This window comes from Numida meleagris, chromosome 14 (assembly GCF_002078875.1).
Source record: "Numida meleagris isolate 19003 breed g44 Domestic line chromosome 14, NumMel1.0, whole genome shotgun sequence".
NCBI lineage: Eukaryota > Metazoa > Chordata > Aves > Galliformes > Numididae > Numida > Numida meleagris.
In genome coordinates, this window is record NC_034422.1 from 4,472,601 (window position 1) to 4,499,195 (window position 26,595).

At 40.8% G+C, this 26,595-nt stretch overlaps 1 protein-coding gene and 2 long non-coding RNA genes across 7 annotated transcripts in view; 1 reads left to right on the forward strand and 2 right to left on the reverse strand.

The window, feature by feature from the left end:
• LOC110406366 overlaps positions 1-26,595 on the forward strand; it is a 283,084-nt gene that overhangs the window by 237,417 nt on the left and 19,072 nt on the right. For both annotated transcript variants that reach the window (XR_002443444.1, XR_002443445.1), the window contains one exon: positions 24,074-24,209. This is a non-coding gene — a long non-coding RNA (uncharacterized LOC110406366). The remainder of the gene's footprint in view (positions 1-24,073; positions 24,210-26,595) is intronic.
• LOC110406367 lies at positions 9,114-10,436 on the reverse strand. The gene is made up of 3 exons (XR_002443446.1): positions 9,993-10,436; positions 9,455-9,615; positions 9,114-9,361 (listed from the first exon to the last, which is right to left on the reverse strand). It is a non-coding gene; the product is annotated as an uncharacterized LOC110406367 (long non-coding RNA).
• TMEM132B (transmembrane protein 132B) overlaps positions 16,542-26,595 on the reverse strand; it is a 190,795-nt gene continuing 180,741 nt past the window's right edge. For all 4 annotated transcript variants that reach the window (XM_021412778.1, XM_021412777.1, XM_021412776.1 and 1 more), the window contains 3 exons: positions 24,111-24,384; positions 22,654-22,845; positions 16,542-21,442 (listed from right to left, as the gene is read on the reverse strand). In XM_021412778.1, coding sequence (XP_021268453.1) covers positions 20,291-21,442; positions 22,654-22,845; positions 24,111-24,384 — 1,618 coding nt within the window. In that variant the 3' untranslated portion in view covers positions 16,542-20,290. The remainder of the gene's footprint in view (positions 21,443-22,653; positions 22,846-24,110; positions 24,385-26,595) is intronic.

Consider the following 26,595-nt stretch of genomic DNA (forward strand, 5'->3'; position numbering starts at 1 on the left):
CTGAGGAAGGCAAAATGAAATGTTTCAACTTTTTCCAAATTCACTGTTGTGGCGTGCTTTAGTAGTAATTTTTTGCCTAAATTTTTTTCGATGTTTTGGACTTCTGCCAGTTGCAAGAAACAAACCTTTATCAGTAGATTGAACTACTTGCACTAGCTTTACTTGTGCACACCAGTGCCACCTGTGTTGTTGCTGTCAGTTTGCACTGTTGCTACATTTATCTTCTACAAAATATTTGCAGGTAAATTTGTTGTGTAAGTGCCTTTGAGACTTACTTTTCTTGGGGATGGATAAGGGATGTTTGTGGGAAGAGGCTGTAAAAAACAGCATGCCCTGCTGCTGTTCCTTTATTTCACACTCCCTGAAACATCCAGGTAGATGTTAACGTGGCAGTGTTCATTTGCATCTCTGAGTTATGGTACTAACTTCATTGTGGTACTGGGCTCTAACTGATCAGCAGAGATTAAGATGAAGAATCCTAATGCTTTTTGGCATATGACACTCAAGCTACCTTTCATGTTCTGTTATGAGGATGGAGACAAGGTAGCAGCCCTACTGCCGCAGCGGTGGTGAAAATTAGCAAGGCACCATCCCCTGCGATGCTGCTGTGGCAAGGTGGCCAATGCCCTGTTGCTGTTCAGCAGGCTCTGGGTGCGAAGAGCCAGCTAATCAGCTGCAGTATTCAGGTCAGTGTTAATTGCAGGACAACCCTATGGCACCTGTTTTCCTAAAGAAGCGCAGAGTTGCAAGCGTTGTGATGTGCAGGACTAATGCACCGACCGTGCGGCAGCAGCCAGTGGATGGCACTGTTGTTGCAAGGAAACTTCAAAAAAAAACAAAAAAAAAAAAAACAACCCACCAAACCCAACACTTCCGAAATGTTTGGATGGAAGTTTTCCATTGACAAGAGCGGTTGTGTTGAAATCGAAACATTTTGTGGCACATTCTGCTTCACAGTGAATTTCTAATGGAGGAAAATGTAAATGACTCAGTTTGACTTTATAATTTCAGTTTAGCTTTTCTACCTCTGTTTTATTGATTCAGTTTATTCGTTTCTTTGAATACACAATTTTAATATAATTATTTATTTTATGATGTTTACTTATTTAATTCCAATGACATGAGCTCTCAAAATGAAGCGGTCAACCTTCACGGAAAGGAAGCATTGCTATTTGTAAAACTAAAATATTAAAAACCTCTTAAATGCTGTCCCAGGGTAAAAGAGAAAACAGTCATCAGTGATTCTCAGTGTTGGACAAAAATAAGGTTTTAAGGTCAGAATCTCAAACAATCTGGATATTCTGTGTTATGCCCTAATCCAAATGGAGCTTTTTGAGAACAGAATGTGCCTGGAGGTGCTGTTTGATGTTACCCAGCGATGTGTGTGCTAGGAGGGACATGCTGGTTGGGGTTGGACAGGTGGTACCATAGCCCAGGATCTTGGTAAGCTGTCAAGGGCGGGCATTGATGCCAACGTGGGGCTGAAATCTCAGGTAGTTGTTGCTTTTTAAAAATAGCCAACTGATGGGGCCTGACTAGGAACAGCTCACTGTCTGCATGAGTTCAAGTGGTAGCTGAATGATGGGTGTTTGTGGGATGACTGAGGGCAGTGCAGGAGGAAAGAGAACTCAGTGAGCTGGAGAGGGAACACCTTTCCTCTTTCTTGTCTTCCAAAATCAAAAAACACCATTTATTCGTACGTGGCTTGTCTTGTTATGGCAAATATGCGAAATGCAGTTTTGTTCTACATAGACAGGGTAAGTTATTTATAGTGAATTTTAATACAGTCTTGTTGGAGGGAGCCCAAATGCTTCATTCTGCCATATGAAAAACTTACTGCAATTACTGCAGACTTCTCAGATTCTGCCCACTTCGTGTCAAGTTAGCATTGCTACATCTTCACTCTGCAGAGCAGTAGGATTTAGAGCAACATACACGGGCCCTATGAAAATAAAGTGACAGGGATGTTGGCTAGAGGATCCAGAACTGATATCCATAAATACACTTTTTTTTTTGTAATTAGAAATGAATAATGGCCATGTAAGCTACTGTGAGCAGCCCATGTCTCTCTGGGATGTATGGCACAGCTGCTGCAATTCCATACAAAAAAAGGTGTTTAAGCACATGCAGGTATCTCAGTGAAATGAAGATTCCTAATGAGGTCAAAACAAAAGTGTGGGTTTTTTTTGAGCAGTTACTGTAGTGTCTGTCAACAGTGTATTACCACCTCTGCCAGTTCTTAAATGGCACAGCAGAGTTCCCTCTCCTCCCCAGATGTGGAAGAGAAATTCATGCTGTAATATTAATAACTGTGGGGCCCTTTAGCCTTCAATAATTAACACAATGCTAACTGTAGCTGAATGTTCCTTTTTCTGATTCCAGTTACAGACCCATTTGGACACAGCTCAGCTGAAGGAAGTAGCAGAGCAGCAGTGTTATAGTAGAGACCTACATCTGAGTGAAATTGTTCTCCTGTGGCCCACGCAGTGGACTGATAAAAAGTCTAGTCCCTCTGACAGATGTGAAGCCAAAGCATCAGGTGTTACAGAAGAATAAAGTACTTCTGTACTCCAGTTATTCCAACCTAAGGGACTACTTGAGCATCAGAGCCAATTCCTGGAGCTAGCTGACAAATACACTCACCTACGTAATGAGAAATGAAATGTTCCTTTCAGTAGGTGACAACTGTTCATATACTTGCTAGCTTTCCCCAGGATACTGCTTTGTAGGAGGCTCTGTGCTTTGTTCCTTGTGGGATGGCTCTATGTCTTTGTTGGCAGGGGATGAGTAAAGAGACCTGGTCAAAAACCACAGATCTTAACATTGGCTGGGTCCGGTATTTTCTGCCTGAAATAGAGGTGCTAGTGCGGCTCTAACAAGAGGTTTAGCATGTAGCAAACCTGCTGTGATCTTTGCAACCTGATTTACAAGTCTTGGATAAATGTTGTTTGTGTTTACTGCAGCATCGTGATGTTTTGGCAGAATTCCTGCTACCCTAGACACTCCTGCTAGCAGACAGGCCAATTTAACCGTAACAGCCCAAATGTGTCTCAGGCTGCAGCCTTATTTCAGAAGGTCTGCTGTTATGCAACCAGGAGTGGGAGGAAGGCAACCAGCAGATTCTAAGTTGTGGTAACCCAGTCGCTACAGCTGAGTGATGGAGGCTGCTGTGTATCCTGTCTTCTGTTCTGGGTTCTGCAGTGTCATCCCTTCACGTGTGTGTGCAGCTGTACACTGAGAAAATGCAGGGAGCTGATCCAGCTGAAAACCAGTCTAACAGAAAACAATTCAGTTTTTGTTGGTATGGCTTCCCAGCCATGTTTGTGTTAGCCTAAGCTATTGTGGCATTTATACCCAGAAGTAATCAAAAGAGCTGGTAGAAAAGGCTTGGAATTGTATTGGAATATATTACATAGTGGGATGTTTTTAGTAATTCTATCAGTTATACTGCCGGGCTTTTGTAATGCTTGATGAAATGTTAATTCTCACTGTTTGTGGCATAGCATGGGTGTGATCATTTTCAGCTACCTGCTGACAATTAATACAAGTCTCAAGAGATCTTCTGTTTTTTGTGGTTTTTTTTTTCAAATTATTTTCTCACTGCTTTAAATTTGAGAAGTTGTGAAGTGGAAACAGAGTAGGGCTCAGAGTGAGAGGTCCTTTAGCTCAGTGGTGAATGTGGGTACTAATTTTCAGCAAAAAATAGATATTGCTTGAAACTGAATGAAACTGATTTTTTTTTCATTGGATAACTAGTTCTGCCAGAAAAATTTCTGATGGATCTGGGCTTACCCCTTGTTGACCTTTTGTGTCTCCAGGGACGGGGCACCTCCACCTCTCTGGGCACCCTGTACCAGTGCCTCACTGCCCTTCAAGTAAAAGCTTCTTCCTTATACCCAATCTAAATATCCCCTCTCTTGTTTGAAACCATTTCCCCTTGTCCTATCACAAGAGGCTAAAGAGTCTGTCCCCTTCTTTCTTACAGCCCCTTTAGATACCTATAAGTATTGTTATGGAAACATAAACACTGGAGTAGACGAAACTAAATAGGGTTAAATTTTGAGTATAATCAGATATTTCAAAGATGACATTTCAAAACTTTCGGCATATGTGCAGAGTGGAAAAAAAAAGTTTTTCAGATGTTTTTAATTAAGAGTTCTAAGAAATTCTAGTTGGACTAGTGAGCACTCACATTTTTATCTAACAGCAAAGTAAAGACAGGATTGCTTCACACATTTTGGATGTTTTGGTAGAGGTCACTTTCTGGTTTCTCCAAGCCTGCTCACCCATCTGTGATCCTCTCAGATACCATTAATCTAAAATGTTATGCCAACAGTAAAGTGAAAAAATAGTTTTTAATAAAAAGTATGTTGTTTAGCAAAGCAATAAGAGCAGAAGAAATCCGACTACAAAAGAAGAATCCAATGTGTAACGCAACTAGAGACTGAAGGACCAGTGGTTTCATCCGTACCCTGTTAGCGCTTTATAGACTTGTGCTGGAAGGGCAATCAGCTGGATGGCAGATGAATGATGATTCAGTGAGAAAGACACTGGACCAGGTTGTGAAGTTGTAGGTTTGCCTCTCTGGATGAAACTGCACGTGACCATGTGTTAGTTGGCCTTTCTCCACACCTGAGACAAAGATGACAATGTTCAGGGAAGTGGCTGTGTGTTCAACTGAGTCTTAGTAGCACCTAGCAGAGCCCTGCTACTACTTATCAGCACCTAGGGCATCTTGGAGGTTTGCCTTGGTTTGGAAGCTGTTCTGCTGTGCAAGAAGCATTTTTGGGGAAAAAAAAAAAAAAAAAAACCTCTGCAGGTTCCAAGCAGGATAAAGATCTGGGTTAAACTTTTCTGAAACACTGGAAAACACCTGTTGAATTCTTCTGGTTTGGTGCCTTGTGTCTGGACGTTTTATGGTCGTGCAGACCCTAGGAAGGCAGTGGGTTAGCAGAAAATGTAAATCAGAGGGTAAAAGTTGCTCTCTGGGAGACATTTGAAGTACGAGTGCTGGATTTACCTCACTAAAGCAAGAGCAGAGCTGTGACGTAAACTCCAGGGTTAATGACAGAATGGGCACGGGATGTTTCATCTGTGTTTTTGTATCCTTTCAAAGTCCACAAAAGGATGCACATGTCATCACCATGGAAAGCCAGGATACTCATCAGGAGCAATGGCCAACATAAAGGCACGTTTTATAGGTAATCCATGAACTCCAATGAAAATGCTTAGGGAGAAGAGATTGCATTTTTAGTGTCAGTCTTTTCTCCCTGCTGACTATTGCTCCCACCTTATCAATGTTCTATGAAAGAAAGAGAAACCTCTTTCCAGAAACCAGCTGCAGAGGCAATTTGGAGGGATTAAAAATTTATCCTGTTTTGAGCAGAGCGTTCAGCAGGTGCTAGAATCCACTTAATCACAGGTGGGCAACCTGTGCAGCTTCCCCTTCCCAGGGCTAAAAGATGGAGTCAAAAACCGGGCGGTTCTTTCAGGGGTCTTCTGTCAGGATCTGCATTCAATTCCATCCACACCGATCCCCAGGCTTTGCCTAGAACAGTAGCAAACTCAAGTCCAGGGAGAAAGAAAGACTTCTTTTCTCCTAGCTGGTTTCATTTGGTGAAGCAGCATTCAAGTACTCCTGGATCTGCTCTGTTTCTGCAGCAGATTCCACTGAGCTTTGAATTTGAATCAGCAGTTAAAGGGCATAGACTTGATTAAAAGGAAGTGTATCCATTAGCAATAATTGCTGAAATTAAATTAGCATTTTCTTAAGCTAGTATATGTTCCATGTTTCCTTAATGCTGACAGTGGAGTGGTGGTCATAGCGTTTGTCGCTATGGTATAGCCTAAAACTTGAACACTGGACATAACATACAAACATGCAGAAGAATTTCGTTACAGTAAGGGTGACGGAGCACTGGAGCAGGTTGCTCAGAGAGGCTGTGGAGTGTCCTTCTGTGGAGATATTCAAGACCCAGCTGGATGCCAACCTGTGCGACCTACCGTAGGGAACCTGCTTTAGCAGGGGTTGGACTTGATGATCTCTTGAGCTCCCTTCCAAGTGCTGCCATTCTGTGAAAACACCACCTTAATTTCTAAAAGACTCTTAAGCGTATGTTTTCTTCCCATCTCTAAAGGAAACCTAATTAAAGCATCTCCTTTCAAGTATCTTTTCAGTGAGATTTCATGATGATTATAATGTTAAATGGAACGCTTGGCTTCAACAAACCAGCATTTTTGGGGTGTGAAAACGTTACCTGGGAGGTGAGGAGACTTCTTCCCTTTGTTAGTAGGTCTGTTTGCTGTTATCGCAGTTGGTTTGCTAATCCATATGAATGAGCAAATATTCACCATTGCTAAGGGGAGAGCACTTCGGAGTTTTTTTTTTTCTCAAGAGAGCAAGTGGTGGCTGGCAGTGATACACTTAGTACGCTCCGTACCGTTTGTTTACAGATCTACATGTAGTTTCCACCCACCAGAACTAATTGCTTTTATCAACACCAGTAATTAGAAATGCCAAAGAGGCATCAAATTTCCTAACTTAGCACGGTATAAAGCTGTGCGTGGCAGCGTGCTGTGACAGGTTGGACTAGGGAAGACAGCAGTTCTGGGGAAAGATTGTAGTCAGAGGGCTTGTTGGTGCATAGCAAACTGAGAATTGGAGCTTCCTGCTGCAGCTGTGGGGAAATGGCATAGATCTTTCTGTGACTTCTCTTGGTCATTTTCTTTAGAACACGGTGAAAACACAGGGATTTGCAGGGCCATGCCGCTTCTGGGGATCCTTTTGTTGAGAAAGTTTTCTCAAATAATGGCACGACAGAGCAGAACTGCTGTGTGACGCAGGCAGAACGAACAATTGGGTTGTCGGGACAGACAGGTAAAAGGAGAGAGCTCCAGCATAAAAGAAGCTCTTTGAGTCTAAAAAAGCCTTTGAATCTAGATCTCCCACAGTAGACAAGCATTTTTATCATCTGGGTGTTCAGATGCTGTGAAAGAGGTGTGTCTGTCAGCCTGTCCCATCCTAAAATAGGATCTTGTTGCATTATAAAGCATATTGGAAAGCTGGAACACACGTTCTGCTTTCAGGCCGAGGGTTCAAGCTTCCTACCTCCGCGCCAGACAGGTTTCTGCATCATTCGTGATAGGTAATAATGGAAATCAATTTCTGACTAAGCTCTAAATAATTGCTGCCAGAATGCCATCGTGGTGCTGATGAGTATTTACCCAACAGAAGAAAAACAGCATGTTGATTCTTGAACCACAGAAAGCTGTAATTGTCATTTAAAATCTGGCACGTTGTTTAAAATACTAAATTCATTATCTTTCAGAATCTTTAGATGTATAATTATAAACTATCACTGAATACATTTGCAAGGGTAAAGAAATAGGCGTTGTTTCTTTCCGACAAGAGATGAGCCTGCTGATTTGCTCCATTTTTAAGATCTTCCCTAACCTAAATATCCAAGGCCCAAGCAGGAGGTCAAACTTCACCAAACCCTACCTGCACAGAAAGTAAAGCATACTCTGATTCTGAGCTATTTATTCCCACTAGTTTCTCCCAAAATTATAACTTTGAAATTGCAGAGCTTGAATTATGTATGTTGCTCACGCAGTAACCGATGTTCTTGCCCCTCCTCTTTGACCGTAACAAATATTTTTTTTTTCCTTGAAGTGTTGGGGAAAAAAAGCCAACAGAACATTAAAACTTCGCAGTTCTGGAGATGCCAAACTGCTATCAAGGACTGTGACAGGGTATACGTTTTCAGAAGTATTGAAAGGAGAGGGGGAAAAAATTCAAGCTTTGACATTAACAAGATGATAACAGCCATTGGCTCTTGTTCAGCAGCTGCCACCCCAGAACTTCAGCACTGAGGCAATCAGGGTTTCGCTGACTTGGATGGGAAGGGATCTGACTTAAATCGTGCTCTGCTCTGACCTGGCTGTTACTATCTGCAGTTACTTGCTGGGAGAATTTTGACAAAAATAATAATCCCATAGTGTGGTTTTAAGACCAGAGACTCTGTGGTAGGCAGGTAAATTGCAGGCAGGTCCAGATCCTGGAATTAGCTTTGCCCTTAGGTGTTTTCTGTATGTAAGCAGAGCTCTTGAAAATCCAGAGCTTTGAAAGCTTGAGAGCCTGAGGATCTATCCAGTGTAATGAGATGATGATCTCAATGTGAAGTATTCTGCCAGTAGGGTGGGAGGAAAAAAACAGATGTTGCACCTCCTCTACAAAGAGTATTGTAGCTTCCCTTTTCCGTGCTTTAAAATAGTGCTGGAAGCATGCAAGACAGCAAAAATTGGAGAGTGCATAGAATCAGTTTAATATCATTTCTTCTAGTTGCAACTAGAGAGCAAGAATAACTGGCCTGTCTAAGCACACTGCTTTGGTGCATCTGCTCAGTCATTCCTTGTTCCCGTTCTGCTCGCCTGCCTTTGCTTTATTGCAAGGACAAGTTATTACTTAGATAACACTCCTGTTTCCTGGAGTAATAGCGTTTTGGATTTCAGTTGGCTATCACCCTAAAGATCAACAAGGCTCGGTTTTCGTAATTGCAAGCTGTGGTGTGTTTGGACAGCTGAGGCATCTTTTATATCTTGGATGTCTGGAGTATTATTTGTCAGTAACACCAGGAATTTTCAGGCTTGGTGTCAAGATTACACAGGGAGCTCTACTTATGAGAAACATGACAAGAATGTGGCCAGGTACTGTTAGCACGTGCCTGCAGACATCCTGTGTGTGCTGGGCTGGAGGCCGCATTTCGGCCTCATTGCTATTAATTACAGATTTTGTGATGCATGCTTTCGGGCCTCAAGTTAATTCATCTCACACTTTAATTTGAGATGATCTAGCTACATGCCAGGGAGCATCATATGTGTCGCTTGTACGTTCGTCATACAACCCGTGCCATTTTGGCAAATAGAAAGAAGAGAAAAATATTATTAGGCTTTGCTCAAAAAGAAACTCTTCCCAACTTCTGGTGCATATGATGCCTTTCATAGCAAGGGAATTGAGCTGAAATAGTACTACAGTGAAATGCTTGATCACTAAGGAGAGGAGATGTAATGATTTTGGACAGCAGCTGTCAGGGTTAAGAAAGTTATTTGTTCCATTGGTTTATAGCACGGACTAGTAGTATTTTATTGTCAAACAGAATTAGTTTTATATCAAGAAGAGTGATTACTTGGGTTCACTCTGTTTGAGATTAAACTTGATGATTTCATGTCCATTATTGATCTAGGCTTTACATTCAGAGAAGTAGCGGTTTATATTTTACTTAAGGGGATTTGATCACAGTAGATGTAATCTTCAATGGTTTCTGCAAATAAATTAGTAAAGTTGCAGTGCCTCTTACAGTATCTGAAGGAGAAAAGTGAGGGGGAATAAAAAACACGTTACCTCAAGAAGTCTAGGGCAAAAAGGTCTAGAAAAAATGGCAGAAAGACTTCTTACCTTTTCCTGTGTACAAAGGGACATTCTAACATGTGAGTATGGCATACATGCAAACAGGAACCGCACAGAAGACACCCTGTCAACAGCACATTGCAGCTCCAACTCAGATGGTGTTTGACAAAGGGATACCAGAACTTGCTGTGCATCATCTCTAATTTATCCTGAGATTACACCAGAAGAGAGAGGGACAGCCAAGGTGCTTTCTAGCATTAGAACAGGGTCAATGAAGCACCAAATGTGGGCTGCCTCCGTAGGAGGGAAACGTGTAAGATGTATATAATATGTCCCTAAAAATAGTCCCTTTCGGCATATCTTAAATCAGGTCGTTAGAACGTGCCATGAGACACAACCAAGCAGTGCAGCCTGATACGGCTCTTCCTCTGCTGCTGGGAGATCTGTTACAAGATCTGGGCAGTGGTGCATGGCTACAGGGGAGGGAGCGAGAATTTCACGGAAGGTACTGGAAGCTGGCCGTGTCAACTGGAGAGCTGTGCAGCATTCCCCAAGGGATAGATGGTTGGGGTGCTGCCTGCTGTACCTTCACTGTGAGTTGTGGGAGCAGAAACAAGTCCTGCCGGCGTTATTTACTGCCATCCCATTCAGGCCATAGCGATCCCTAGTTCCAGAATGCCACACTTGGTTCGTGCTCCCTGCATTCCCTACAGTGTCTTTGATTCCTTAGGGAAACAGTGGTGTGCAGTTCTGTCCCTTCTGTCATACCTCTGAGTGTCGAGTGTATGATCTCATTTTTCTTGCAAGGTCCCTTGTTGCACGGCAGAGCATGTTTCTCTGCGACTGAAAAGTTCAGCATCTGTTTAATTGCTTACCGAAGGCAATGTGCTCATTTTGTTCATTTCACCTAGGGTGCAGCTACAACAGAACAGAGCAGTCCTTATGTGCCACCTATCCCTGGTCCATTCCTTCCTCAGCTGCATGCCGGAGGAATAGATACATAGCTTGCTCTGAAAGTAATGCCTCCTATTTATTTCCATAGGAACTACAACAGAAAGAACATACACACAAAAAAACATTTGATAGAGCAAGTTCTCAGCTACAAAACACTATTATTCAATATAGTCACCACTGTTAGCTTTTTTTTTCACCACCAGCAGTGAACAAGAGCATGAATGCCACACTTATAGAAGTCTGCATGGCCATTTGGAACATGGCGTCTTTCACATCACTGTCACCACAGCTGGAACACTCCACCCACTGCCTCGCTGTGCTCACATCCACTGTTTGGTCTCCATAAACGTTCACCAAGCATCAGTGGGTGCCACTTTTTCTGCATGGAGGAATTTGGTGACACATCTTTGCTTCATACACTCGTCCATGTGATGTGCCACTTCATCAGACTGCCTCTGGGGAGTCCAGAAGTGAAAAGAGTATTCCAGGTGTGGTCTTACCAGCGCCGAGTAGCTTCTCCAGGCTTTGGAGGGATGTACATAGTCCAAAGGAAAGAGGAAAAAAAGAAGAAAGCAGGTGCATGGTTTTGAAACTAATTGGATAGGTTCATTGTGATGGGAGTTAAAAAGATGCTGCCTGAGGCATTACAATTATTATTTTTTACTAATTTGGTTTTGTTACTCATTTTAGTTTCTCTGCTCAGTGAAGTGGTTCATATTTAATGGCTCGCTAACTTATGACTATAGTCGAAACGACAGAGCGTGTGTTTTCTAATTTAGATATAAGGAAAAGTGCCCTCTTCTGCTGGAAGGAGAAAAAAGCTCCCATTGCTCAATGACAGTGTGGTTGGACAAGGTCCTTCTCACAAAAGTGGCAGAGTGAGTGGCAGGTATCTGTCCTTGTGGCTCCCGAAACCTTCTCTTGGTGTGTGCACTGCTTACGCATAAATAACTGCAAATGTGAGCAAGTGGTGCTGCCAGACTGTGGTCATAAATCACTGATGGCACTTTGGAGAATGCTACCCACTGGAACCTGGGAGCACAAGCCTGGTTAGCTTCCAGGAAGATCTAACCTAATGCCTGCCTCAAAGATTTGTTAAAGATTCTGTAAGGGATGTCAGAATGGATATAGGTACCACAGAGTACTTCAGAATCTCAGTAGCTTTTTGCAGAGGGCTTCCTCTCACCCTGGGTCAGTCAGCTGCCAGCAGTGCTAAGCAAGGCTCCAGTATCAGCTGTTTCCACCCCTCCTGTGCCCTCTTCTTTCCCCTTGAACAGCGAAAACACCCATTGCTGTCTCCTTTCTCTCTGGTCTGCACCAGTGTAGGAAGACTGCTGCAACTTTTTTGCTTTATGGGATGGGGGAGGAGGCGTTTGTTTGTGCTTTTGTTTGACTTCGGTGTTGTGGTGGTTTTTTTTTTTTTTACATTTTGAATATTTCCATACTTAAAAAATGGCAGAAAATGAAAGAAGACAGCCCCACGCAGCAGTATGTCTCACAGCATGGCCCCAGTTCCCTTGACTTGCCAGAAGCTGGTAACTAGCTGCCTTACAAACTCTATTATGTTGACAAATGCATACTTCCATTTTTCAGACTGCTGGAACACGCAGTGCTTACTAGCATTTCCTTCGAAAATACTATACATTCTTGTGAGATACAATGACCAAGAGCCTAACAAAGTAAGCCATTGTAAAGAAACATAGCCCAGTCAAATAACAGCTGAACATACAGCAAAATCCTTGCTTTGATCCTTGTTTGCCTTCAGAAATACTATGTCAAGTGTCTTTATTTAAATGAAGCTTAGTTTAAAGTAGAAGCAGTTGTTTCAGGAATGCCATAGTGGCTCCTGGGTGTATAATTTCTTTTCCTATTAAGAAAATGCTTGACGGATTTATTCTTTCTCAAGTACAAAATCCTTACCAACGCATTGGGCTTTTGCATTTACTATAAACATTTTCTTCCTGCTCCCCTGCTGTCCCTGTCTGGCTTCTTATGCGCTGTATATCTTCACCTGCATGCAGGAAAGTCACCCTAAGGAAGCACATCTCTGTTCCACTTTGGACGGGGTCCAGAAGGTGGTGCAGTTGCATGGCTTACAGCATGGCAGTCATCAGCATCTTCCTCTTTGAGAAGTAATTGGGAATCCTGAAATGACTCCTTACATCCCCACCGTGATCAGGTATCCTGCCAACTTTCCTTTTTCAGTGTTTTCTGCTTGTGTTGCAAACTGAAAGAAAGACAGCAAGAATAAGATGAATTCTTTCCAAAGTAGGGAATGCCCTTAGAAACTTTGGCTTTTACTAAACCTTATCTAAAGGAATGCAGCTTTTGTGGGGCAGCAAATTAAATCCCTTTAGTTATTTGCTCAGCTTCTTCTGGCACAAACCCTAAAAGCCTGAAATCCTTTTCTAATGTATATTTTGGTGATGCATGCTTTGGTCCTTTTATTGCAAAGTTAGATTGCAAAGTTAGAATGAGGCATTAGAGATGGCTGAAAGCCAGAAAAGGATTTCCACCCTGGGCCAGAACTATTATGAATCAATGCAGGCACCATACACCATGTTTACAAATACACCAGACAGAGGAGCTAATTTTATTTCCAGTAACTATGTAACCTTGTACCTAATCAGGTGTATATACTTCCATGGTTTTATATTAGGAGCATTTGGTGTATTGAACCACAACCAGTGTTTATCTGGTATTGGCCAAGCGTTCCGCTGTTATTGCAGGAGTCCATGCTGTAGGTTTTCTCAGCGTTTGCTGGATCATCTTATTATGGGTGTGGACATTAATAGGATGTCAGCATAGGTGGCCGTTACTGTGAGCTGATGTAGCAGGTCTCAGGGTAGATCTTTATTCAGAGAGGGCTGAATTGCTCCAAGCCCTGTGTGAGCAGCGTTTTCAGAACGTCCCTTTGCTAACTTGCTGGGTAACACAACATAGTGGTCATTCCCTCTTTTGTGCCACAGGACACTAAAAGAACATCAGTAGAGGGCCTCTCTGGCAAAGACCAAGAAACAAGGAGCCATGCCACACGAGTGCGTGTGTGTGCATGAACAATTCTCTTCTGTATTGCCGCTGTATGAGCACTTACTAATTAAGTGACAACCCAACACGGTGCTTTTGCATATCTGTATGGCAGACGTGGGGTATCTCCAACAATGGGATATTTGGGTGAGCTCTCTGATTTCTCCCACTCCTGCTGAGCTCTTTCTCTTATCGTTCAGAGGCTGCAGGTGCTCCTGCTTCCTACTTGTGCAGTCCTCTTCTGTTTCTCTGTAGGCAGATGCCTGTAACATGTGGGGTCAGGAGCAGCGCCGATGTCTTATTACTCTTAAATGAGAAGCAACTACTGAAAATAGCCTTTTGTGCTTGCTGCAGAGCAAGTGGGTGGGGATCCTAGCTGACCCATATTATTTGGTAGCTGACATCAATGGAAAGCTCCCAATTAACATTGTCAGTCTTTGGTTAAAGTCCTTTAATTTTTGTATTTTTTTTAATATCCTGCTCTGTATCAGCCTCTTCGGTCCTTGCTTAACTCCTCCAGAAAAAGCTTCTTGTAACCTGTCTTGACAAATGAGGCCTTTGGAAGTGACCAACCATTTTAGATTTAGAAAAAGATTTCACAGTGTTTTCATTTACGTATCAAATTTGTGCAATGATCTGGATATCAGTAATGATGCCGTATGTATGCGCTTATGGTACATGCATATTTAGCATAGTGCAAGTAGAATGTTGACTGTACCTGGGATTAAAATGGACACCTGTACCCAGTTTATATAAACCAAGGGCGAATGCTTGGACAAAGTCTTAATTACAACTAGATGAAGATTCCCCCCACTGTGGTTTATTTCCCTGCGCTAGCCAGGTGGCTCTGTGTAGTTTCTCATCCTGTCTGGTTTTTGGCTCTGAACACTTAGTTTATTCCAAAATTGAATTAAACTGTGAGAATATAACACACTCCCAATCTAGCTATTGGAAATAAAATGAGGGACCTTGTCAAAATTAATTTTCCTGGGAAGGTGGAATATTTTACCTCAAGTGAAAGATTGATTTATAGCCCGCAGTATGATAAGTGGCACCTGTTTGTATTTGTTAAACACCCTGGAGTGTTTAAAAAGTTGCTAATTCATAATAAACAGTAATGCCACCTTGAGATGGCATTGAGACCTTGTGAAGAAGAGAAGCTTTCACTGTGGCATTTCTGGGTTTGTTCTTTTTAAAGAAGATGCAACCAACTCATGCTTCCCTTTTTTAAGTACCTTTTGTGACGGTTGAAATTTTCTATGTGGAGAAATTAAATAAGCAGAAAGGTGCTAGACCACGAGCTACGGCTAGGTAACAAATTTCTGTTCTTAGATGGTGTATGGCATTAATCTATACTAGACCTGCGCCTGGAGTGTGCGTTTCGTTTGATGTCTTATCACTATTGCATAGTGTATGGATCGCTTTTCAAGAAGAGCTATAATGGATTTTTTTTTCCATTTTAAGCTAGAACTGTCCTTAAAAGAGCAAAACTTAAAACAGGTTTTTGTATGAGTTTCCTAGTTTTACTTTACGAAGCATGTACATACACTTCAAAACGCAGACTGTATAAATTCCACTGTGTACTGAGAAGAAGTAAGTCCAGAAAAATGAGCAGGAGAACACTTTAATGCCGTTAAGTAGCAGAGCGTATCTGTACTCTAGACAGGGTCAGGCTTGGACCAGCCCAACTTCTGCGGGCTTTGGTCTGGCCAGCAGCAGCACACAGAATACCGGGAATCCCTGACTGGGTCTAAAATTACAGCGATTCCATGGCGCCGAGTTTATATCCCATTTACAGCATCCCGTAACATCTGCCAGTGGGGTATGTGGACACAGGAAATAATTAATGGATAAGATTTCTGGGTAAATACACTATAAAATAGCATCATTATTTGTAACGTGTGTGTAAATTAGAAAGGCAGTGTAGCCAGACTTAGTTGGAAATGAATGCTTTTGAACAGCCATATATTTCGGTAAGATCACAACGTTGTTCATGCTGTGTTTTTGTAATGTTTTTAAAGGCTACTGACTTTAAAAAAAAAAAAAAAAAAAAGACCTTCCTAGAGGTAATATTGAGGCATCAGAGTATATTCTACTCTCCTTACCACAGTTTTAAATTGTAGGATTAAAAATATCCATTGTTTATTTCCACTAAATCTTGAGCTGATCACTTGGGTTTTATATCATCAGATCCCATTGATATATATATAATTTTTTTAATAATAGTAACCCAAGATTATCAGAAGGGATGATATAAGCCTTTATCCATACTGGTTTATAAATCCTTAATCCAATAGATATGCTTTTGGAAGCAACAAACAGCATTACGCATCTGAAGAGGCTCAGAGCTCCCCTCACCTCGAAGCAGTTTCATGAATAAGCCGCCTCTTGCAAGAATGCAGCTCGGCTTTATTCCCTCAGTAACCAGACTTTTGCAGACTCTGTCCACACGTATCACTGGAACAGAAACAAACAGAAATGTACTGCTACACTAAAAGGAATGTATGGGGAGGCTGTAGACTTGCAAAGACTAGTTAATTTTGCAACTTGCTTCACTTCAGCAAACAGTATCTTTACTCTTAGTGAATACTAAACAATGCCATGTGTCATCAGTTATGTAAACTCTGAACATTACCACTTGCTCTGTTTGCTACAAGCTGGAGGTGTTGCTGACTGCAAACAGCAGCATCCAGTGTTAGGTGCTATGAGGCCGTATCCGACCTCTCAGGCCTCAGACCTGACAGGTAATTGTCCATCTCCGCTTGTTCCTGTCACAGCCCATCTCCTAACAAGGCCAATGGGAGTTTCAGCTGAGACAGCCCTCAGGATCTGACCTATTTCATCTGTGACATACAACACTACGTGAACTCTTGCCTGCCAAATTCAGGGCTCAATTTTTGGAAGAAAAAAATGTTGTATTTCTTGGCCTCTTACATTTTCTTAAATGAATGCAGGTAATTATTTTCAGTTACGTGGCACGTACACACTGGTAGTTAAAATTTGATCCTGTGGTAGTTTAGAAGAGGTGATTGCTTGACTCTTCTCTGTAAAGGCAAAGGGTGTTTGCTGTTTGCACTCCAGGGCACATCACCCTCAACCCAACCAGTAGATCACCTTGATCAGTACAAATGGAAAATGCCTTAGAGTCGGTTTTAAAAAACCACACCAACAGTATGTTTATTTCTCCAGTAGAATCTTTGTCTTTTTCACAGTCTTTCAATTGCTTCATTTCTGAAGAGCGAAGTCTTTATTTCAGGCATCTGCCTATAGAAAATCAGCGTGGTTGTTTTAAGGGCACATTTAAAGATGAAAACTGAGGCTTGAATAACTTAGCATACAAATTACACAGATATAAAAGTTGTCTTTCATTGTCTTAACTTACAGTTTATTTTGTACAGAATTCATTATGTTATACATCTAAGACTTATTATATCGTATAAACATCTTGGGTGTGATGTATATACATATTCAGTGTTATAGATTCAGCAATTAATGTATGCATTTCACAATACACTATAGTGTATTTCAATGTAGTGCACATGATATATTTCAGAAAAGAGCGTTTCCTCTATGAAAAAATGGTATTTCATTCATAGGGTACTCTACCTTGAAATACAGTTGTTGTTTTTTTTCCATTATATCATGGACTGTTTGTACTGTGTCATATGGCTGTAGGATTTTCTTGTACATTCCCCAATATGAATTAAGAAACAGCAGCTCAAAACATTGCTCTATGTGGTTCTACATCAAGAGGAGAGCAGGGCACTGGTTTCCTAAATTCTTATTAAATGAGAAAGAATGCATAGACAAGCCACATGGAGCTAGGCTGTGTGTGACGTTCGAATGAAATAAAAAGTTCAGAGCAGATGAAAACCACTAGCTCTTGTGTATTCTCTGAATGCCAGCTCTTCAGCTGGCATCAGTGCCTCAGCTCTGATTTACAAGAGCTGAGGGTCTGGCATCAGCTCTGGTTTTACAGTTCACAAACTCTCTATTTTTTCATTAACCCTCTCTTTGCTTACTGAATTTTTCTTTGTATATATATTGATACTGCATATTGTCTTTCCTAGATATCTGGCGAAGAAACTTGCCTACAGTGTCTTCTCTCTATATGCTATAAATAAGATGTTCTGTTTACTCAGCATTAGATTACAGGTGTTGCTTCCCTGGGCACCTACTGAAGCACAATTCTAATTAACCTGTATAGCTTGTTTTCTTTTTTAGGCAATTCTAGTTTCTAGCATACTTACATATCATGCCTTTTAATCGCCTGACTTCCTTTGCTCAGTAATCTCAAAACCAGAGACACTTCTATCAGTTTACAGACGTTGTTCATTTCACAGCAGAATATGATATATTCCATGAATAAAAGACCTTTTTTATTCTTTTTTTAAATAAGAGCTTTGACTCCCTTAAAAAAAAAAATAGGTACATCTGAAAATGGTTTCACTTGTTTTGAATTATTTTGACAATAAGACTTGAGATGTTTCATTTGAAAAGTACTGCACTTCAGCTGAGGGCTGTGCTTCACACCCACTGTATTCATCTAAATTCTTTTCCTTCCGGTTTAGAAGTGGCTTTTGATTTGTGTTATGTTGTAAAGGTTCAGAAGAGCAGATGAGCACAGCTGTAGGTCTCTCCATTCGGTGTGTGTGCCATAGTGCCAGAGTTGAGCATCTGCTGGTGCAGTTGGCAGACCTGGGGCCACAGTGAAGTGGGTTACAGAGCTGAGTTACAGTGCTAGTAAGATCCTTGTTGCACTGGTAAGCTGGGGGATATGCATTCATGAAAACAGCAAAGCTGTTTGTCCTGCACAGCTGCTATAGCCACGCTGTCTCATGTCTAGATCAGGTTTATTTGAGATCACTTTATACAGGAGAGGGTCAGGCTGGGTATTAGGAAAAAGTTCTTCACCGAGAGGTGGTGGGCATGGCACCGAGCTGCTGCAGCTCGAGGAGCGTCCGGACAACGCTCTCAGGTAACAACATGTTGGGAAGAGATGCTAAATCTTAAAAAGGGATATATATAGTTTTTGTTCTTATTAACAAGGATCATAGCAGGAATTAATGGTTTCTCATGAGAGCTGGCGCATTTTAAGAGGAGGGAATCATTTGTTAGACATTCTGAGATTTCACTTGAAGTACAAGTACCACATCCCTTATCAAATGGAAGCATCGCTGTGGTTTGTTACTTTATCTGCTTAAAATTGGATTATAACAGATGTTTTTTCCCTGACTGTGCAGTTCAACGCCAGCAAGTGTAAGTCTTTAATCACTTTTATAAGCCTAGTGTCCTCATTTTCCTTTGTAGTCTCGCTATCAAAATTCTAGTATTTTGCAGTAGTTATACTAAACATGTTCCAAGTGGTGGATTAGGATCCAAGTGCTTAATTTGCTGGAGTAAAGGTTGTCTGATCTGTTCTAATATCAGAACTGAATTACAAAATTAAGGTCTTATCTTGAAATGTGGGAGAAATGGTACATAAGGCAGTCATCGTTTGGATCTTACCCATCAGAAGAACCTGTGCTTTATTGTTTGTTAGCATTGTGTAGTTACAGCTTTTTTCTAAGTGTAATTTTCAACATATTTCAGTTATTCTTCCATACAAATCTACACATAATGCATGTGCAGTGGCAGCTTTGAATCTTCAGCGTGTATTCCTTGCTACAACTGCAAATCGTCACTTTATAATGTGCCCAGTGGGCCTTCTCTTTCCTGCTCCCTTTTTAATGAAATATGATTTAAATATGGGTTTTTCGTGTGTTTTCTTTTTAGCAGCTTTATGGTCATTGATGGTTTAGAGGGGGTCTGGGGAATAATCTGATGTCCTGCTAAACTCTACCATCAATCTATTAATTTATTAATGAGTAACACTGACTCCAAGCCTTTGCTTCTTTGCTAGGAAATCTTCTTCCTATTCTACGCATTTCAATACCATACTTGGCTTTCTCCTTCAGATAATAATGTGTATTACCAACTAAGCTGCTGCATTTTCCTTAAGTATGTGCTGTTTGTTTGCAGGTTACCTTTTCATGTAAGCAATGACAAAAGTAAACCTGGGGTTGCTCCTTGATTTTTATGCTCCAGGGTTTATTATTGTATTTACAGTTCCCTGTAAGAAGATAAAACCCTTTCCCAGTAAGAGTTCAAACACCTTTCTATGTTTCTAATGACCCATATACTCACATGGAAAGGAGGAAGATAATCAGATGAAGGAGGTATCTCTAGGAGCTGATGCAGATGAATGAAAAACCTAAATCGTTATAAATATTACCATACTTCACTTTGGTACAACAGAAACAAAAAAAGATCAATGGAAATAATGTTCCCTAAGTCAAATAAAATTCATAAACAATACAAAAGGAAATTAACCACATGGGGTTTTTATATGTGTAAAAAAAACAGTAAGACTACTTGGCTGCATTGCACGTAGGCAATAAGATTAGATTCATTCATATCCCTTTTAATATAAGCCATGTTTCAGGCTGTAAGCAAGAAATGTCCACTGTGCTTTACAAAGAACAACAACTAGAAAAATCAATGCAAACAAAGATCCCTTTCTTTTCTGATTTACCACTTATCATGAGAGATGACAAACAAATGAAGTCTCCTCTGAGTCTGAGCGTAGTTGTATTAGCATTTTGCTAGTACCAGGCAGTATACAAAAACAGCCATCGTGTGTGACACCTCCAACACCTACAGGTAGCTGCTTTAGGGGCACATCCTGGTTTGTGGTGAAACAGGTTTAACTCAGCCAGCCTCTTGTACCTGCTCAGTGATACCAGATTATCATCTCAGTAACTCCAAGGTAGGACTGTCTTGTTCCTATTGCTGACTGGACTGACTGCTCCACCATCCATAAACAGAAGGCATAAAGGTGATTACAAACATAAGAAAGTAGTTTTACATATTGTCTTGCAGTCTTTCCATATAGTCCCTAAGTTCCTTGGAATCACCAAGATTCATATCTTGGCATACCCATTTAATATTATCATCACTGTCAAATAGAATTGAGTTGGTGTAGGGGCCTCCATCCTCCGGCAGTATTGTTGTATAGGAAGTGAACTTCACTCGCTTCTGCTTTGGCCCAGAAGGATTTATAGGTTCACTTTTAACTTCTTTTTCACAAAGGTACTCAGAAGATCTGAGGATATGATTATGAAGAGTCTTCTGAGAACTCCCATTAAGGAGAAAGTTGCTTTCTTCAAACTGCATTCCTCTGTCAATCATGGTAGTGCACTCCTCTGATGGGAGTGAAATGTCAACTGGGTTCTCCAGCAGTTCAACCTCATTTCCAAGCCAGACCCAATCATGGGAATGGGGGATGTTGCCTTGCTCACTCACAGCAAACCTTTTATGCCTGTATTTCCAAGCAAATGCCACGCAGTTAATCAAAAAGACCAAGATTGCTAAGCAGAAAACACACAGCAGGGCATACATGCCGATCTCCAAATCTGTTAATCCTCTTGAAGTCAATGTGAGATCACCGGGATTGTTTTCTCCTGGTATTTCTACTTGGGCAGGGAAACCTGTGAAGGCAGTTGGGTTATTTTGGAGCTGGTCATCCTCCAGGGACTCCTGATCGATGGGAGATAGGAAAGTTGTGCTTTTGTTTGCGTTGTCCTCATGATTACTAAGGACTCCATTTTTGGACCATTCTTGTGCTGTCCTCTCTTGTTCTGCAGTTTTTTCTATGGAGTTGCTTGCATGGCTTTTAAAATCTTTGTCTGTATCATCAATGTCATTGGTGCTTTCTTTTTGATCGGAATCTTTTTGACCAAACTTCACTTTGACGCTTCCCTTTCCAACAGCCAGAATGCTCTTTCGCTTTGTCTTCTGACATGGCTCACTGATGACCATTTCAATTTTAATCAGAGGTCCTTGACCATCCCCTTCTGCCACTACCCCAGGCCATTTTGACTGAAGATTCTGGTGTACAGACACTACCATCTCATCCAGTGAAGTGATGCTGATTGAGAAATCCTTGGAGTCGTAGATATCTAATGGTGTCACTGACCCATCACTGAACAAAATCCAAGCACTGACTATGGCTTCCTGCAGGGAAAAGAGGATTAGAAAAAAGATGTGTGAAATGTATGCGAGCATACAGGCAGTGCTCAGTTTGACATCAGCAAAATAAATACACAGTTTGGGTTTGGTTTATCTTGTTTTTCAAAGAAAAAATGAAAATGTCTGCTCTGCTTCCCATTCTTCTCTTGCAGTGTTGTGTTCTCTAGGCCATTAGGCATTTATCTCATCTTCAGGAACTATCAGAAGCAGTCATCTAACTTTAATAAAAAAGAACTTTGTTTATGTAATTTTTAAGTCTTAAGCAGGACTCCTTCTTGGAATAATAGAGCTCCTCTAGGAAAATAATTGTATTTTCCAAGTCCTGGTTAATTAATTTTACAAGTGCCTTATAATGGGAAATCTCTGTAATGCTGCAGTTCCAATGCTATATTTAGTACAACATGTGGAGCTGTTACAGACTGGAATGGTGATCCCATTCAGCCACTGAAACAAACTAGGTTAAGAAAACAGCTCAATGCAGTATTTTAAATGTTCTGTCGTGCTTTCAAATGCACACAACTGCATTAAATACACAGAAGTGATTACAGTTCTTTATGGAAACTCCAAGAAACACTGCAATCTTCCCCATGTTTAGGAAGACTTCAACAAAAATAACTTGTCTTACTGCAAATTGCTGGTGTGAAAATAATAGTTGTACTCTTTCTACTGATATGGAGTATCAATTCTATGTAAATACAGTGAAAAATATCTAGATACTTAATTCTGTGGTCTCAACCGTGTTATTTCTCAGATTACATATTCTAACCTATCAAATTTCAGCATGGAAGCCATGAAAACTTCTACGTGTGCATCCAGGAGGTTGCTTTGGCTGAGCTGACTTTGAGACTATCAAGGCACGGGGTTTCTACTTTTGATTACAGAGCTGAGCTATGTTTTCTCATAGGAAAAAGTGTCTTGAATGGCACCTGAATGCTTTCTATAGCATTACATGTGCACAGACATGGCCATCGCTTTCTTTGTGCTGTGCAGGTTGGATATGAGGTCTGAAGAGCTTAATGGTCATTCTGTTTGAACGTTTGCACCTGTAGAAATTGTTACTAAGCCTTTAGTTTGTATGGCCTCATGGAAAGCAGTACTGTAATACCTGCAGTCCAAACTTAGAGCAAATAGCTCTTTCTGACAAAATACAGTAAAAAAAAAAAACAGTTATTTCTGTATGCTATTGTGGATCATACCTGTTTTGGTGTATGAAGGATATCATACGCAGAGGTGGTGGATACAATAGCTCTCTTATTTCCTTTGCTGATTTGTAAGGAGAGGGACAAGCCTGAAACTAGTTGTACTCCTAGATCTGTAATAGTTACACGGTCATCTAGAACTATCACTGTCTTCTCTGCCAAGATGGAATCAGAAAGAGGTGACAGAACCTTGAAAGAGAAAAGAAATGCCATGCATGAAACAGAACTGTGTTAGAAAGCATGATTAGTGTCTAATTGACATAACACTTTGGTTAATCTCAGGTTTGTCACATTTATGTATAAACTATAATTCATGTTTCCCCCAGGAGATTAGACTCATTTACTACTAAATTACTGTATTTACAAAAATAATTTAATAAAACGTCCTAATATTTCAAAAATGGCAACTTCATCTCAGCTATGAAGTATGGTTTAAATTAAATGGATTTGTTTAACAAAATAAAGTCATTTTCGTATGTTCTATAATGTTTTCAATGAATGCAGTATTGCACAAGATACTGTGTAAGATACTAGTCAATGCAAACTCACTAAGGATTAGTGCACAAGGCTGGGCAATGGGAACTTGCCCTGGTGCCTCTGTGAGAACAGAGGACCTGAATGAAGTGAGAAATTTGCAAAATGGATTTTGCAGAGTCCCACTGGGTATCCGGCTTCATCTTCCTATGCCAGAACAGTCCTGTCAGTTTGCTCTAAGACCTTGTTTCTGAGGTACTAGAAGGAGATAAATCATCTTTCAATTGATTCCAGAGTCAGCTGGATCAAGCCCCAAATATTTGACGTGATATTTGACGTGTAAGTCATCTAACATAACATCAGATATCTACATTATAGATACCTGCATCTGAGCTGGCTGCCTTCTGCACTGTTGTAGTCACTGGGGAGGAAGAAGTACTTCAAGGGCAGAAATCCCTTGCCTTCTCTGTGTTGTTTGTTTTAGGCTGACAGGAACAGAGCTCTGTTTGTGTGTGCTGACTACAAAGGAAACTTAGCGTGATTGGAACATTGAGTGCTTATAGTTTATCGTCAGTGGTCGTATTCCTTTATTTTGATTTCAAAATCTGAATACAGATAGGTGAGCGTGAATGCTCTGAAAGATTTCTGAAGATTGTTTTTGTAACTGTGTTTTGTGAACATTAAGGGCCTAGTTCTTCAAACACATCTAGGCATGTAAAAAAGCAGGCAGATCTTAGGCAAAACTTTCTAACCAGTAAGTTCATAAGGGGCTAATTTAAAAATAAGCTAGTTGTGTGGATCACGTAAACTGCACTGTTCAGAAAATCCCACTGTATTCCTTAGTCCCAGTAATGTGTATACATCCCTTCCAAAGTTTCACCTAAAGGTATTGTATGGAAGTGACAAACAGCAAAAATGAAAACCTGTTCCAACTTCCTTTTAGGCTTCTAGTGAAGCTGCAGTGACATCTTAGGCTGTACCTGGACTGTGGTGATGCCGTGCTCCCGACCCACCAGAACTCGGCCATCTTGAAGCTTAGCAATCCTGGGATCTTCCACCTTCATGAAATCAGCCACAAGGTCAGTGATGTCAAACTGCCACTCAGAGCCTAGCATATAGGTCAGGTAGCCTCCAAACTCCGAGGATTCCGCTACAAACTGTGTGAGGACTCGCACCATGGCATGCTGATACTGAAGAGTGCAACCTCTTCCTTTTTTCTCATCATCTTCTTCATCCTCACTGTCACGAGTAGGCCTGTAAACATATTTATGTTTATTGAACTGCTGTGATCTCTGTACAACACTGCAGAGCTCCATTTGCACAGTATTTTCAATTTGGCTAACGTTAGCACCATCTACTACTGCTTGAGAAACAGGTAACCAGGTTTTAGAAGATCACTGAATGTTACATTTGAGAGTGTTACGCTTCTACAGATTTTTGTGCTATAAGATTTAAAAGCTGCTGTCATATCCGTTAGTCAATGCTTTGTTTGAGTAGGACTGCCCAGCAACTTGCAAATATGGCTGTCGTTGCTGAGATTTCAGTGGATCCACCACTTGCTCTCCGTATCTTTGGCAGTCAAATCTTGCAGGGGGCTGAGGAAAGCAGCGTGAACAGTTCATGAGAGGGCAATTTGGGAACAAACCCCTACAGCAGTCCAGCAGGGGTGGGAAAAAGTTTTAGCATCCTTTCTTCCACCCTCGCCTGTAACATTTGTATTGCTTTGCTTATCTCCTCAAAAATATTTTAGCACAGTCAGGATTCCCTGCTTATGTAATGCTGCCCCACAGTATTCCTCTGTGTTTGAGAACCTCATATGGTTCATGCAAGCGCTACATTTAGTCACATAATGACCACATGGAGCTTCAAAAAGCCCAAGTTAGGCACTTAAATTGACATTATCCATTATGGTGCAGTACAAACACCATCCCAGACTGGTGAGACTCTCCCTTTAGGAAGAGGTACAGCATTAAATACACTTCCATTGATGTTTTCTACTTCCCTTATCCTCCATGCAAAATATAACCTGTAGCATTATCACAGTTTTGTATAAGCCTTTTATCAGGCATCACACAGATTTGTACATTTGTGCGTGGTATTAGGGCTGGTCACATCTCACAATTTTTGCTAGTTTAAAACTTAGCTTCCCATGAATTCTTTGTTCTTGTTGTTGTTATTTATTCCTTGGGGCAAACACATGGATTTTCTTATCTCTTGCAAGTCAGGCATTAAGTTCTAGGTGGTCAAATTTTTACTCGTTATGCTCTCATGCTGTGGAATTTATTGTTCAGAAATATTTTGCCTTCTTCCTTTGCTCATTTATTGAGACTGAAGTGACTTTATAGCAAGGGTGTGAAATACTGGGTAAGCCTCTTATTTTTTACAGTATTTTGGGAAGTAGTTTTGTGTTTACTGTGGTCCTTTATCTTCCTTTTTGAAATACCAGCTATGAAAAACTATTATAAAACAGAATTGCTTTTGTTATAAATTGTTTTATGACAAAGTTGGCAAACTGTAAGCTGAAAATGTATCTAAGAAAAGCCCTTGTGCTCTTCAAAATACTATAAAGTCCTGGTGTTACAGAATCTCATTCACTGGAAATATATTCTCAATGCATCATTTGTTAGGTGAATATATGCATACATTCAGCCTGAAGTAAGCGGTATTTGGTACAGCCCTTTTGGTTTTGTGTGTGAAAAACAGCAGTGTCCATCATTAGTCATTGAATGAAGCACTGCTGAATTTTTATGACAAAAGAGGATCTTAAGATAGGATTTACATTACAGAAAGATATGAGACCAGCTGAGTTGCTGAGGGAGATTTTTCAGCTGTTCTCTCTTTCCCAGCTTGAGTTTCAACCTGGACCATGAGCTGATGCAACTAGTCAGTAGAACAGCCACAGAGACTGCACTTGAAGGGAAGTTGATAGAGCTTTCCTGACCTATTTAAATGTCTTTTGGATTTATAATGCTGAGAGGAGTTCATAAACTCCTTAAGGTTCCCACTTCCGAACTATTCCTGTATTCTAATGCTCTTTAGCTCATCCAAACCATAACTCAGCTCTGAATAATCACAGGCTTTGGGAAAACCAAGCCCCAAGATGTGGGGCTTTCACCGTTTTTTGGCAGTACCATTTGTAGCTGTGCAGAATTGGGAGAAAAATGTGCAGGATCTACTCAGGTGAGAAGTACTTGCCAGATTTGGGGGAAGAAAGATATAGAATCACTGGGAACCAATTTTCTTATGGGAAAAGGCATCACAGAACCTGTGATGTGGAGAGAACTGTTCACATGTTCAACATCCACAATGATTCATTTTTCTTACTCTGCTCTGTTTTCTCTTTACCATTATACTACCAGATGTTTTGCTCAGTCAGATCCAATGTGTTACTGCTATTCACATTTTTTTGGTGCTGATTTATTTTTAATTTCGCTGTTTAAAAACGTAAGACTACTAGACTGTTTA